Source organism: Eublepharis macularius, chromosome 5 (genome assembly GCF_028583425.1).
Source record: "Eublepharis macularius isolate TG4126 chromosome 5, MPM_Emac_v1.0, whole genome shotgun sequence".
NCBI lineage: Eukaryota > Metazoa > Chordata > Lepidosauria > Squamata > Eublepharidae > Eublepharis > Eublepharis macularius.
In genome coordinates, this window is record NC_072794.1 from 47518870 (window position 1) to 47532089 (window position 13220).

The window sequence follows — 13220 nt, forward strand, 5'->3', positions numbered from 1 at the left end:
GATGTTCAATCAGCGATGGTCATGAAAACAATTGAGGTCAGTTATGTACAGAACACACGAAGAGTATTAAGATATTTCCTTTAACACATGTAGAGTAAGTGGACGTTCAACCAGTTTATTTTGGAAGAGTTTAGGAAGGAACAATGAGATGATATTTTATCCTTAGTTAATTCATTGAAAAAGATTTTTTGGAAGATGTTAAATCCGGTATTAGTTCTATTCATTGAACAAGACTATCGCACTACTCCAGAGTTGTTAATGAATTTGGGAGGGGGGGAGTACGGCGGGGGAGAACCCCTGAATTAATTGAATACTGTAAGTTTGTAACTCCAGAATCTTGATCAAAGAGTTCTTGCAGGCATTCTGCCAGATGAGGTTCTGTTAAGGTGTGTGTATGTGAGTGTATCTGTAATCAGATCAGAAGCAAAACTTCCTAATTGCTTAACCCAACAAGAATACTTGACCTGGAAATCTTTATAAGGGATTAGGGAGTATAATCTGATTCACTCTGGCTTTCTGGTTTAAAGAAAACACTTATCTGGTGATGCTGCTGGATGTCCAACAGTTTTGCTTTTCTGCTAGGTATTAATGGTGTACATATGGAAATCTCACCTGATGTACCTCAGGACCAAACTGCATATGGCACTGGATTAGGTTTCCTGACATGTCATTTAGCCTCAGAAAGCAACTCCAGGGAATCTGATAGCAACCAGAGCTGTGGTGAGGGAGGATTCCGCCAGATGAATTTAAGCCCTAACAGGGAAGGAAATCTTCTGGGGTTTAAAGCAGATCTTTGGTGGAGTTCAGAATGGAGAAATGGCAGTGGAGGAGAAGTTAACCCCCTTTCCTTAGTGCAGTGATCCCGGTCTATATAACATCCTTCTGTGACAGCTTTTCCACATTACATACTGGGATTTCCAGTTACAAAACTGCAGCATCATACTTTGGCATCAAGTCAATCTAAAATCAATGGGACAGACTTTCCAATTTTAAACATACTTATTCACAAGTAAGTTCCATTTACTTACATGGGATATCTGTGTGTGGACAGCTTGGATTACAGTATGGGAATACCTATTTATTTGGAAGCTCCATTGAAATAAAAAAGACTTACTAAGAAATAAATTTAGGATCAGACACTGGGTAGATAAATGCTATTTTATTTTTATTTACTTCATTTATACCCCACCATTCTTCCCAATGGAGATCCAAAGAGGCTTTATGTAATTCTCCTCTCCTCCATCTTATCTCACAACAACCCTGTGAGGTAGGTTATGCTGAAAGTGTGTGACTCACTAATGGGTCGCCTCGCAAGCTTCCACGGCAGAATGGGGATTTGAACCTGGATCTAGTCTGACACTCTAGCCTGTACACCATGCTTCACCATGCTATTGGTTTTAATCGGAATCTGGAATATAACAGCTTCTCTTTATTGCAGTTCATGAAATTATAGTTTAAATTTTGAAAAATGGCCTTACCATTAAACATAGGCCTAGAAGGAAAGAAGATAAATATACGTTAAGAATACGTTAAGAAAGCAATAATCCTATATTTGGAATTTTCCATACTTATTTTTAACAGCAGAATAAATTAAAATAATGATCGTGTTACTGATTTAAAAAGCTTACTAATTATGATCTGATTCTACAAAATGTTAACTCTTTTTTTTTCTTAACAGGTGGAAACTTTCCTGAAGATTTTTCAATACTATTTACAGTAAAACCTAAAAAAGGAATCCAGTCCTTCCTTTTATCTGTCTACAATGAACAAGGTATTCAGCAAGTTGGCATTGAGGTAGGCAGGTCACCTGTTTTCCTGTTTGAGGATCAGAAGGGAAAGCCTGCTCCAGAAGATTATCCCCTCTTCAGAACAGTTAATATTGCAGATGGAAAGTAAGTGGAAAAATCAAATGAAGATTAATATAGCATTTAATATGGAAGGCAGAATTAGTGCAGACAGTCAGATGATCTGGACCAGGGGAAATTCCAACTGTGTTCCAGTTCTCAGGGGTTTCCTCAATCGCAAGATCAATGATGACCAACAAGATTCCCTGAAAGAAAGCTTTCCTCCTTTTGCCTATATCCCCATGCAGTGCACAGCTATAAGAGATCTGGTAGTTGAAAGAGGCTGAGCTTGAAGCCTACATCATCTGTGCCATGTATAGACTGAAGCCTCTATACATGGTAATGTAGAGCTCTGATTTTGTAGGTTTGCCTAATCTGTGTTGTTACTTCCCCTGCCATTCCCTCCAACCCAAACAGCTCAGTGGCAAGATATTTCTTGACTCATATTGTAGATTTGTTAGATACTCTGTATGTCCATACATACATGATGTGGAAAAAAAACTGGTACAAAGTCAGGGCTTTGTGTGAATATTTAGGGCATTTCCAGGTACTCTTAGCCCAGAGAATCTAGTTAAGGGTTACAGAGAAGCCAATAGTGTTGCCCACGCAAGCACATTTTTATAATTGTCCTAGAGTTGTTGTTGGAAGCCATGCCATTTTTATGAAGGATGGAAAATCAATATTTTAAATCAATGTAATTGATCCTTGTTAAGTTTTTCTTAATTTGAGAATGCATTTTATTTTTGCAAAGACAGGATAAAATGAAAATGTTTTGTAATTTACAGCAAATTTTTGTTCTGCTAGGTGGCATCGGGTAGCCATTAGTGTGGAGAAGAAGACTGTTACTATGATTGTGGACTGTAAGAAGAAAACCACAAAACCACTTGACAGGAGTGACAGAACAATTGTTGACACCAATGGCATCACTGTCTTTGGGACAAGGATTCTTGATGAAGAAGTATTTGAGGTAAATATTCCTCTTTTAGATATGAGAAGTTTCAACATTTTATTTATGAACAGAGTACATGATGAACATTAAAGCAGAAATGGTAGCAAATCCTTTTGAATTGACTTGCGCTGGGCCCTGTTTAAAGCTTACAGAAATTCCTTTCAACGTTTAGAAAGCTGACTTGGTTGGAAAAGGATACCTGTTTTCTATCTCTGTGTTGTCTAGAAATAGTTATCTCATACTATGGTAATTGGAATGAAATTGAAGGAAAGGCAGCTTGAAAGATGTATGTCTAAATAGGAACATTATTTTTCCAGCTAAATATTCAAGAAGAGTGTAAGCCTTTACTCAGTTATGTGTGCCTGTGCTCTTTGATTTCAGTGAGAACTAGAGACTATCCATGTGGCAACAAGTTTTCCACGGTTACTCTGTGTGTACAGCTCTATGATCTGGCACCATTGGTTCACTAGAAACTTCCATTGATATGGAAAGTTTTCATACCAGTGCTGGGTATTTGTAAAGGTATCTTGCTCTGGCCTAATTCAGTATAAGTTCCAACATGGGTGCATTTTCAAAACTAGCGATGATAAAAGGAAGCAGACTGGACTGAAATCCCATGCGCATTTACATAGGAGTAAATCCTACTGAAATTTATGAGTATGCACACATGGGATTAAGCTGTTTTCAATTTTACTTCTGAGTAAACCTGTTTAGGATTTGGTTGTTATTCTAGGCATATAAAAATGCTTCCTATGGGAAGTAGTGAGAATAATTATAAATGGCCATTTTAATAATACCTTTTATATCACATAATCTTCTAATGTGAAGAGCAAGATCTGGGTCCAGTAGCACCTTAAATGACCAACTAGATTTCCAGAGTATGAGCTTTCGTGTTGGTCTTTAAGTTCTACTGGACCCAGGTCTTGCTCTTCTACTACAGATCAACATGGCTACCCACCTGATACTACTCTAATGTGAAGTTTTACCACTTTGCAAGGTAATATATAGGTTGTCAGAAACCTATATACCCCTGTGGTGGTAAGAGAACTCATCCAAGGGTAGTTTTGTCATTGGTATGGGCTGTCTGGATTGCTTTGGACATATATTTATTATTTTGGTTTTTTTTTTAAAGATTATATAACGTTTCTCCATTAAAATATGGTGGAGGACGTTCACAATAATAAACAATTCAAAATTATAAAAACCATTCCAAAGCAAAATGAACATAAAGTCTAAAACGGAATAAAAACCATACAGAACAACCGAAACTACTAAAAACAGCAGCTTCATTTCAGATCAGCAGCAACCAATTAAAACCACAGTGTGAACAAAAAAACAGCAAATTGAGGGGTAAAACCTACTCAGCAATTAAAAGCATATTGAAATTTAAAAAGTCTTAGCATGGCATCTAAAAGCCAGGTGCAGGGGGGAAAGGAAGGGCATCCAAGAGCTTTGGAACAGCCACCCAAAAGGCCCTACCCTTTGTGACCACTCACCTCTGAATGCAGGTGAGCTGAAATAAAGCTTGAGGTGACATATGTTGGGTCTGGACTGCAGTGTATGGAGAAGTATGTAATTTGAGTACCAAGGTCCTAGACAGTGTTCAAAACAGGATGTGTAAGAGAATGTACAACTCTTCCACCGGCTATTTCAAACATCCACTTCTGAACCCCATTTATTTCTCCACTTCAGGGTGATAGGTATAGTACAGATGTTGGATATAGCATACTTTCAGACGTAAGCCTAGAAAGTAAAATGCTTCCTTTCCTCCCACTTGTTCTGATTGTCCTCAGCTGCTGTTATTTCTCGGTATATCTTCTTGTTATTTGACTGTAAGAAGAAGACTTGGTTCATGGAACCAATTACTTATCTCCACAGTGTGATGATAACGTTATAGCATTTGCCATCGTGGCATTCTGGTGGCTGGCACAGAGAATTTCTACAACTAGTGTCAGCCTCTTAACCAGAAGCATTGGCACAATTGTGGAAACTCTCAGTGTCAAGGAGTCATAATGCCACAATAGCTAGTGCTATACATACTCCACAGGGTGGAATATAGAGGCCATTTCCAGTGGTTTACATCATGATTAAAAATGTGCTGTGCTTGTACTCTCAAGGAATGTGTCGTAACTTAATTTGAGGTGCTGGTGCTTGTAACTGAGTTCAGAATTGCAGCCTGCACTCAGATGGCAAGAAGGTGGCCCAGAGAGATCTCTGTTTATGACTTTAAGCCTCCTGATGTTTATTTATGTCATAAATCTTTCCAGTAACTAGAGAAGGTTTGGCAAAAGGAAGTATATTTTTCCACTATTTAAAAGCCAGGAAGAAGGATTATGCAGAAGACTGAAATGCATCTGTTTAGAGAAATGTATATGGGAGACTGAACTCCTTATAGGAGATATTGCTTAGAAAGATTATTTTAACAGACTGCTGGAGGACGTTAATGTTTTCAGGCATCTGATTTTACAGGCCTGTCATCTGCCAATGAAAATATTCCAAGCTGAAAAGACAGAGTATAAGAATAGATGTGGTGGTGGTGGTTAGTCAAGTTAGTTAATCTTTTTGCCTTATGCAGACTGGATCAAAAAGGCACCAGAAAGGTGCAGGTGTCTCTCACTGTGGTTTAGATCCTCCAAGTAATTCTTGAAGCTTTACTATTGCATTAGAACCTGCTTTACATCAGCTCGATGAATCCCACACATTACAAGAGGAGTTGCTATCATATTTTTACCAAAAATGAAATTAAAAGGAAATGTGGATATTCCTGTTTGGGCAAAAAATCTAAAGAATGTTGAAACAGCCAACAGGGTTTAGGTGAGACTCTTGGAGATTCCATATATCCCTTGACCCTTGATTGATTTTGCCTAAAGGAAAACTTTAATTGAATTTAGAGATTCCATCACGTGGAACATCAGAGGACTTTAAAGTGAAGCCAAAATATTTTGGTAAGACTAGTAAAGTTTCTAGGGATGCTTGAACACTCTTATTTGGCTCATAGCCCATTTACCAGTTGAGAAGAGGCAGCTGATTTTTTGTCAAATGGTTCTGATCTATCTATTGGGTCACTTTTCATTTATTCAGACAATACCATACAGTACAGTTCAATTGTCAGTGATTTGCACATACACAGTCTCAGCCTTGTGAGAGTTGTGCTCTCTCCCCTCTCCCACAGGACTGTTATTGCTGCATACCCCTCAGCAGCCAGTCACATAAATAAACAGAGACCAAATCAATCAGTCAGCCAGCAATTATAAGCACACACTTCTTTTAAAAAGTCTTACCATATAGTATCCTTTAAAGTCCCTGTTATTGATGTTATTTCATGAATGTGCATTCTCTCACAGCCTTATGGGTGGCACAGTTCTCCCCTCATGCCATGTGAAACTGTCCATCCATGCCTGTCCATCCATGACCCTGAATAATCATGTTACCTACTAGCAGATGCAAAAGTCTCTGTAAGACAAGGAAATAAAACTACTACCACAGCTACTGTACAGCTTTTCATCAGCTGTTTGGTGGATAGTTGAACAGATCAGATATTTGACTTCTGGGTGATCACAGCTGTTGAATCTGATGTGTTTGCCTATTGCCTATTATTGTTTGTAGTGAAGTTTGCACTAGGATCTCTAGAAATTTCCTAGAAGGATTTCACACACAGTCTTAATCACAAAGTTTCTACTGAGGGGCATTGGAGGGCAGAAGAAAATGGGTGTGAATAACAATTTTTTTTCCATCTTATACCTTCACTGTCATTTAAGTTTTATGTTTAGAAGTTGCTTATTTTCCTGGCAATGGTTCATGTGAACAAATCATTCTTTAGAAAGTTGGCAAGAATGGTTTTGACTCAGTTGATTATCAGACCATGACTTTGGTTTCTTGTGAATGCTTGTGGAAGTAGCTGAATGTAAAAAAGAATGCCCCTTTAAGAAGAACACAACAAAACCATTCAACCATCTAAAATAAATTCAGCAGAGGTACCTACATCAAGAAGTAATAAACTATAAAAGGCCACAATCTATAGGCCAATATCATAGGTCAATATTGGAACTGAAGAGTTATTGGAAGCAAGACTTAAAAGAGTTTACTTAAATTAAAAGAAAAGGAGGTTGGAGACATAGGCAGACTTGAAAAAGACTTTCAGAAGCCAGAAAAGTGTACAGCATTAATTGCTAACTTATCACTTAGTGATTCATTGCTGAATGTGAGAACAGTTTCATCTGAGAACTACTTTGTCTAACATAATGTGAGGTGATACAAAAGCTCTATCCTAGTATTTGGCTGTTTTACACAATGCAAATGCGTATGCAGAAGATTACATTATGTTTCAGTCATTGAGTGATGAACATATGATAATTATTCATAGTGGCAATAGCAGATTAATAAACGAAGCAATTACATTTTCCAAAGGATATTAGTTAAGGGCTGAATAGAATGAAGAGAATTTATTGTCTTCCTATGGTCTTTTGTTATATGGACCCTGAGGATGGGATTGGATGGCTTCGGTAACTATTGGAGAATGCATATCCTGAGTAGGAGCCTTTCTTTCTCCATTCTTCATCCCAGGTGTCCATGGTTTCATTTTGAATAAATAAGAAAAAAAACATTATTTGCATAGCAGCAGGATATGGGAGTAAAATAGCCATAAAAAACCCAAAAAGACTTCAGGATAGAGATGTGTGAATGTGCTCTTCTACATCTCTTTTTTTGTTTGGGGGTATTGTAAATCTTTTACTAGTTTTCATATTTGGTGCTCCTTACTCATTTGTTTCTTTTACTTCTTTATAACACATTATATGCATTTATTTACATGCAATGGGTGCAAAAATAATGTTAAGACATAAATAAAAGGGGGAAAAACCAGGAAGAGGAAGCAACAAATGGCATGGATATAAAGACTCACAGGTTTGTTTTACACAATGGAAAAGCAAAAGGAGGGAAGGGGTTTCAAGTCAAAACAGGGGAGTTAAGAAATTCAGGAACATTTCTACTTCAGAATTTTGATTCTGCAGGCATCTAGAGAAGGCATGCAAGTGTACTATATATAGATTACTATTAAAATACTTAAGGATGCATTTTTCTATAAAATGTTCAATGGAATCTGTGCACTAAAATGTACTAAAATGTGGAACGTGCAGAGCTGAACGAACATTCCAGTAAAGCTTAAACCTGTCGGAATCGTATTTTAACATTATAGCGGAACATCTACAAAGGAAGTAAAATTGGCAGTGATTCATTAGAGAAATAGTGTAACTGCCTGTAGGCGCTTTGTTTGGAATATAAACATTCAGAATTGAGAACAGCAGCACTTTCATAGGGTTCAGATTTCTTATAGATATTCCCACCCAATCAGAAAGAAAATGGGTAGGAAATAAATGGACATTGGAAAAGTGAACTGTTAGTGTGTGGGTTCTGGAAAATGAAAAGTTAGTGGCTTCACCCAATGGGGAGCCAGAGCAGTCACTGACTATTAGCAAAGTTCAGTGCCAGCTCTCTGGAAACCTGCTTGAGACAGCTGGTTTTCAAGGTAGTGCATGCAGTCTGCCTAAGCTGGGCATGAGTGGTGCTAGATCTCAGTAAGGTCCAGATGCTACAATTTCTTGTTAGTTTGGTTTCCCATATTTTATGGCGATAGTGGAGAGTTATAAACTTGCTCTTCGTTGGGGCCAACTAGAATTTTTCCTCTGCATTTTGAAAGACTGCTTAAGCCTGTGAAGTTACTTATTTTTACTACTTTTCACACAAACATCCCGAGTTATTGGCTATCCAACAATTTAAAGTCAGCTTATTTGGCTGCTCTGTTTCCATGAACTTGACACAGCTGAGCAAAGAAAAGAAAAATAGGAATATGTGGAAAGAAAATGGAAGCAGAGGGTACAAGTATTTTAAAGCAAATGACTAAGATGGAGGTAGCTATGCTATATAAGCTGGGAGGTGTCAGATGAACTTGAACGATGCCTTGAGAAATCCAAAGAGTTCACTCATTTCCACTGTGATGCCCTGGGGTTGATGCTCCCCTTTATGGGGCCTTCTTGGCTACTGCAGCGGAATGGAGTAGGTCTTCACATCAATAGATGCCCGCAGATGGAATAGGATTACAAAAAGTACTGCTTGAAGCCACCTGTTTAGTGCCACTGCAAAGCACTGCAGTTACTCAAGTCAAAGTTATTCAGAAGATATGTAAAGGAATTCCAGAAAGTGGTGGATGTGATTATTATCAACCCTCAGTAGTAACAGAAGGGAAAACTATCTTGCTGCAACATTGAATCCACTCCATTCCATTTCCCAAAGCATATTTCATTGGAAACTTGTCCAGAGTGTTTCAGATGTTTTATTTAATTTTCCACACTATGACATCTAGGTTTTGGCTGATGATGGGATAGGGAGTGCCAAAAATACCAAGGGAACTACTGTTCTGACTGTATTGCTGTAGGGAATTTTTTTAAAAAAGTCTCTTGAGGCTTTTCTTTTTAAATGTTCCTTCCAGTTCTTTTCCCACTGGGCTGTGAGTTTGTGGGTCACTGTCTTACATGCTGTTAGATGAAAATATGCATGCACATTGAAAAGTAGTAGTTATTTCACACATAGGAAGTTGCAAAAAAGAAAGCATGGAGGAAGTGCTTATACTTTCTTTGTACTTTTCCCGTAACTTTTGAAGGGCTATCCTTGTTAACACCCCCCTTTGGGAAATGTGTTAATGCATCTCCTCCAGGGGAAGCTTGAATACCCCACGCAGGCAGTGGAAATGTGATAAAAGAAGGATAAGTTGCGCCCCCCCCCTCCCTGCAGCCATTCCTGTAATATACAAAAATGCTCTCAGTGGTATTGCGGTTTTCATGTCTTGAAAAACAACAAACTAGAACTTTATGTACGCCAGGTATGGGCTCATTCCTTTCTAGGGCTGTCACTAAGTGGTGACAAATCGTGGATTTTTTGGCGAGGGGGGGGGAAGAACTATTGTGAATCTTGGACAGGCAAAAGGCAGATTGGTGAAATAACATGTCCAAGCACTTAACTTTCTTTTGTCTCAGAACTTAACCAAATGAGCCAAGGGGCTCTCTACAGGAGACATTTGACATGTGAAGAACACGTGACCGGAGATGCAGTGGTAGCTGGGAAGGGTAGTTTAAAAAGACAGAACCGGCAGCAGAACAAAGCCTTTGGAGCTGTGTGAAGGGGCTGTGAAATGCCAGAAGGGAAATGTCCGCCCATTATAACCTCTCCAGGTTCAAGCCCAGCTCTAGAAGGTAGCTCCAGCCCATTTCTGTTCCTCACTGCCCTGTGGTTGCGATTCCACACTATTTTAGACTGGAGAGGTGAAATTGACAGAGCCTTCCGGAAGGCAAAGATGAAATTAACAAACCCTCTAAGGAGTGATCTCCATTGGCTCTGTTTTTTTAAAACTACGCTTCCCGGCTAACATTGTGTCTCCCTACACTTGACAAACACATGCAGAGGTGTCTCATTGTAGAGAGACTCTAAGAGAACATTTTCTCAGTGTCACTTGAATGCATGCAGAGGTTTCAAATGTGTTGCAGACTTGAGGTAGGTTTGTGGCACATTTTTAGACTGTGATCTAAGCACACACCTAGGCCGATTCCAGATGGCCAGAAATTGCATTTTTTCTGCGGAAATAATCGCTTACTGGCCACACGTTCACTTTCGTCTCCATCCAACATTATACCTGTAGAGTTGGGTGCATTTTTAAAATGACTTACAATGAGCGGCTTTTTGTGCCTGCATAGTCACTAGCTTTAATTATGTTCCTGCATGCTCAGCTAGAAAACTACAGTTTCTTTGAGACAGAATGAGAATATGCATGTGCTAATTGATCTAGATCTGGACAGATGCTAGCCATTAATGAACACTTAGTAGCCACAAGGGACACATTTCACTAGAAAACTGCTAACAGTGAAACACAATGTTTAAATGATGTGGAACAGCAGACATGGAGATAACATTGGTGGCTGGAGATGGAGAGTAGGTAAGGAGGCAGATGTGGCATAGTACTGTGTGATTACATACATGTAACCCCACCCCCCACACACAAAGTGTTCAGACTTTCTTGAAAAGTTTTGTTTTTATTTCCTCCAATGCTTATGGCATGATACACACATACACAGCTCACACAGCTGTCTCTGGAGACTATTAGGAAGGGGTGGCTACAGAATATGGGAGGCACGTACAGAATCCATCTACATACCTAGTCAAGGGTTGGTGGAAAAATGAAAGGAAAGAAATGAAATCAGTGGGGACCTGGGATGTTCCCTGCCACATTCAGGAAATGATGAATTGTGCTGCTAGATATTGGAAACCATGGTATCTCTGCTGCATCTGGTTCCAAGGCAAATGAACAGTGGTTCGATCGTCTAATAACATCTTTTCCAAATCCTTTAACTCCCATAAACTCAGCAAGGGAATTGTGCCTCGAATCCCTTAAAAAATGACAATAGGTACCTCTTCAGATTGCAAGTTAGGAGAATATATTTTAATGTTCTGTTAGTGATAATAAAACAACTTTACATGCAAGTAGAGAATGTGGATAATAAGGAACATTGCTAGGTAGGAACCTTTCTTTCTGCAATGCTATTTTCTTCCCTGTGAATGGAGGTTTTTTCATGGGAGGGCATTAAAACAGTCCATCAGCATTCTGAAGTGTGAAATAATCCATTCTGCCATTTCAGGATTCTACCTTGCCATTCTGCTGCACTTGTACATGAGGGCTGATATGAGCTGTTATAAAATTTTAAAGTGAGAGGTCACTGTGTTTATTTTAAAGGCAAAATTGACTTGCAAACAAATGTGGCATTGAAGAAATACTGAGCGCAGCATGAAGTCCCTTATTGCAGTTGACTACTGCTAGAGGTCAGGGAGGATTAATGATATAGGTGGGTTTGGGGGGGGGAATCTGGTGATTATATGGGCAATAACAGCAATTATACTTACGTAAGTGATGGACCTGATCCAGTCAGGTGCTGACTAGCCTTAGTGCCTACTAATGACTATTTAATCAAGGCTAAATGGTAATAAGCCCTGCTATAGGGCTAATCAAATCTTAAGGTTCACTGAACTGAACATAAACAGAGTTCTGAAAGGGACACACTCTTCTCTGACCCTGTGCAAGCAGTGTTGCTCTGATCAAAAAAAACTTAACTGGAGTAATTCCCAGCATTCTGGAACATCAGGATTTTGGAGTCTGGTGGGTCATAATTTTTGGCAACTTTTGGCAAACACCAAACATACTTTGATTCATCCAATTTTTAATGCTTTTATTTAGATTTGCTTATCTCTTTAATTAAAACAACAGTTTAATGACAACTGGCAAAGTTCTTTGGGTTTAAAATGGTGGCTTGGATTTTCTGGGATCTGTGATCATTGCTTAGCTCATAAACTGGAACCTTCTTGCCTCCTCCTCCTTGCAACAGCCAGCTAAGCTTTATTGAATTCTGTTTCTGCCGATCAGAAGACCATCACGAACAGTGGAGTGAGAGGTGGAAATAAGTGAAAATATCCCGGATTCGGTTTCGTTTTCTCAGCCATGCCGGACGCTCCTCTCGGCTGGTCCGGGAGGAAACGACCGGGCACCCTGACCGGGCGGCTGATCCGCAAGGATTAGCCCCCAGGACTCCCAGGGAGGGAGCCAGGGTCCGGGACGCTGCGGGAAGAACTCCCCGAAATCAATGCAGGGGGGGGGAATTGCCCGTTTGTCCCTATGGAGGCCGGCAGACGTGCGCGGTGCCTCGAGTGCCGCCGGGCAACGAGAAACGGCAAATAAAAGAAACAGGCGGAAGCCCGTAAACAAGCGAATCCCTTCTGTTCTACAAGCGTTCGTGAAGGAGAGGTTGATCTGAAGAAGACTCGTTCTTCCCCTTCGGTGAGTTCCAGAATTTTGTTGGCGCCCCCCCCCCCAAATGGCAGCAAAGAAGCAAAGTCCCGCTCTCGGTAAGTCAATCTTGGCTACCTTGAAGGGAGAGTCGCTCGAAGAGTTGGTGCGCAGGGCGGTGGTGGAAGCCATAAAACCCTTTGTTGACAAGCTGAACGAAACTGATCAAAGGGTGGGCTTAATTGAAAGCGAAGTGAAAACCATTAAGGAAGTAGCGGGGGGGGCAGAGAAGTCTGCTCTGGAAAGTGCGTCACTTGTGAAGGCTACAAAAAAGGAGCTGAAGTTGGTTGAGAACCAGCTGATCGGGCTACAGATGGAACGAACGCAGACAATTTTGCGTCTCCAAAACGTGAAAGAGGAGGAAAATGAGGATCTGTGGGAGGTGGTCTCGGAACTATTGGCGATACCCGCGAGGACGACTAAAGAAGAGGTTAAAAGCGCCATTTTGGAGGTCCGTCGGGCTTCTTCAAAATATGCAACAAAGCGACAGTTGCCTCGTGAGATCATTATTGACTTTTCATTTAAAAAGATTCGGGACACCATCCTA

The 13220-nt window shown here is 39.9% G+C and overlaps 1 protein-coding gene across 1 annotated transcript in view; it reads left to right on the plus strand.

The window, feature by feature from the left end:
• COL11A1 (collagen type XI alpha 1 chain) overlaps window positions 1–13220 on the plus strand; it is a 368205-nt gene that overhangs the window by 111914 nt on the left and 243071 nt on the right. The window contains exons 3-4 of the mRNA XM_054980352.1: window positions 1679–1892; window positions 2649–2811. Coding sequence (XP_054836327.1) covers window positions 1679–1892; window positions 2649–2811 — 377 coding nt within the window. The remainder of the gene's footprint in view (window positions 1–1678; window positions 1893–2648; window positions 2812–13220) is intronic.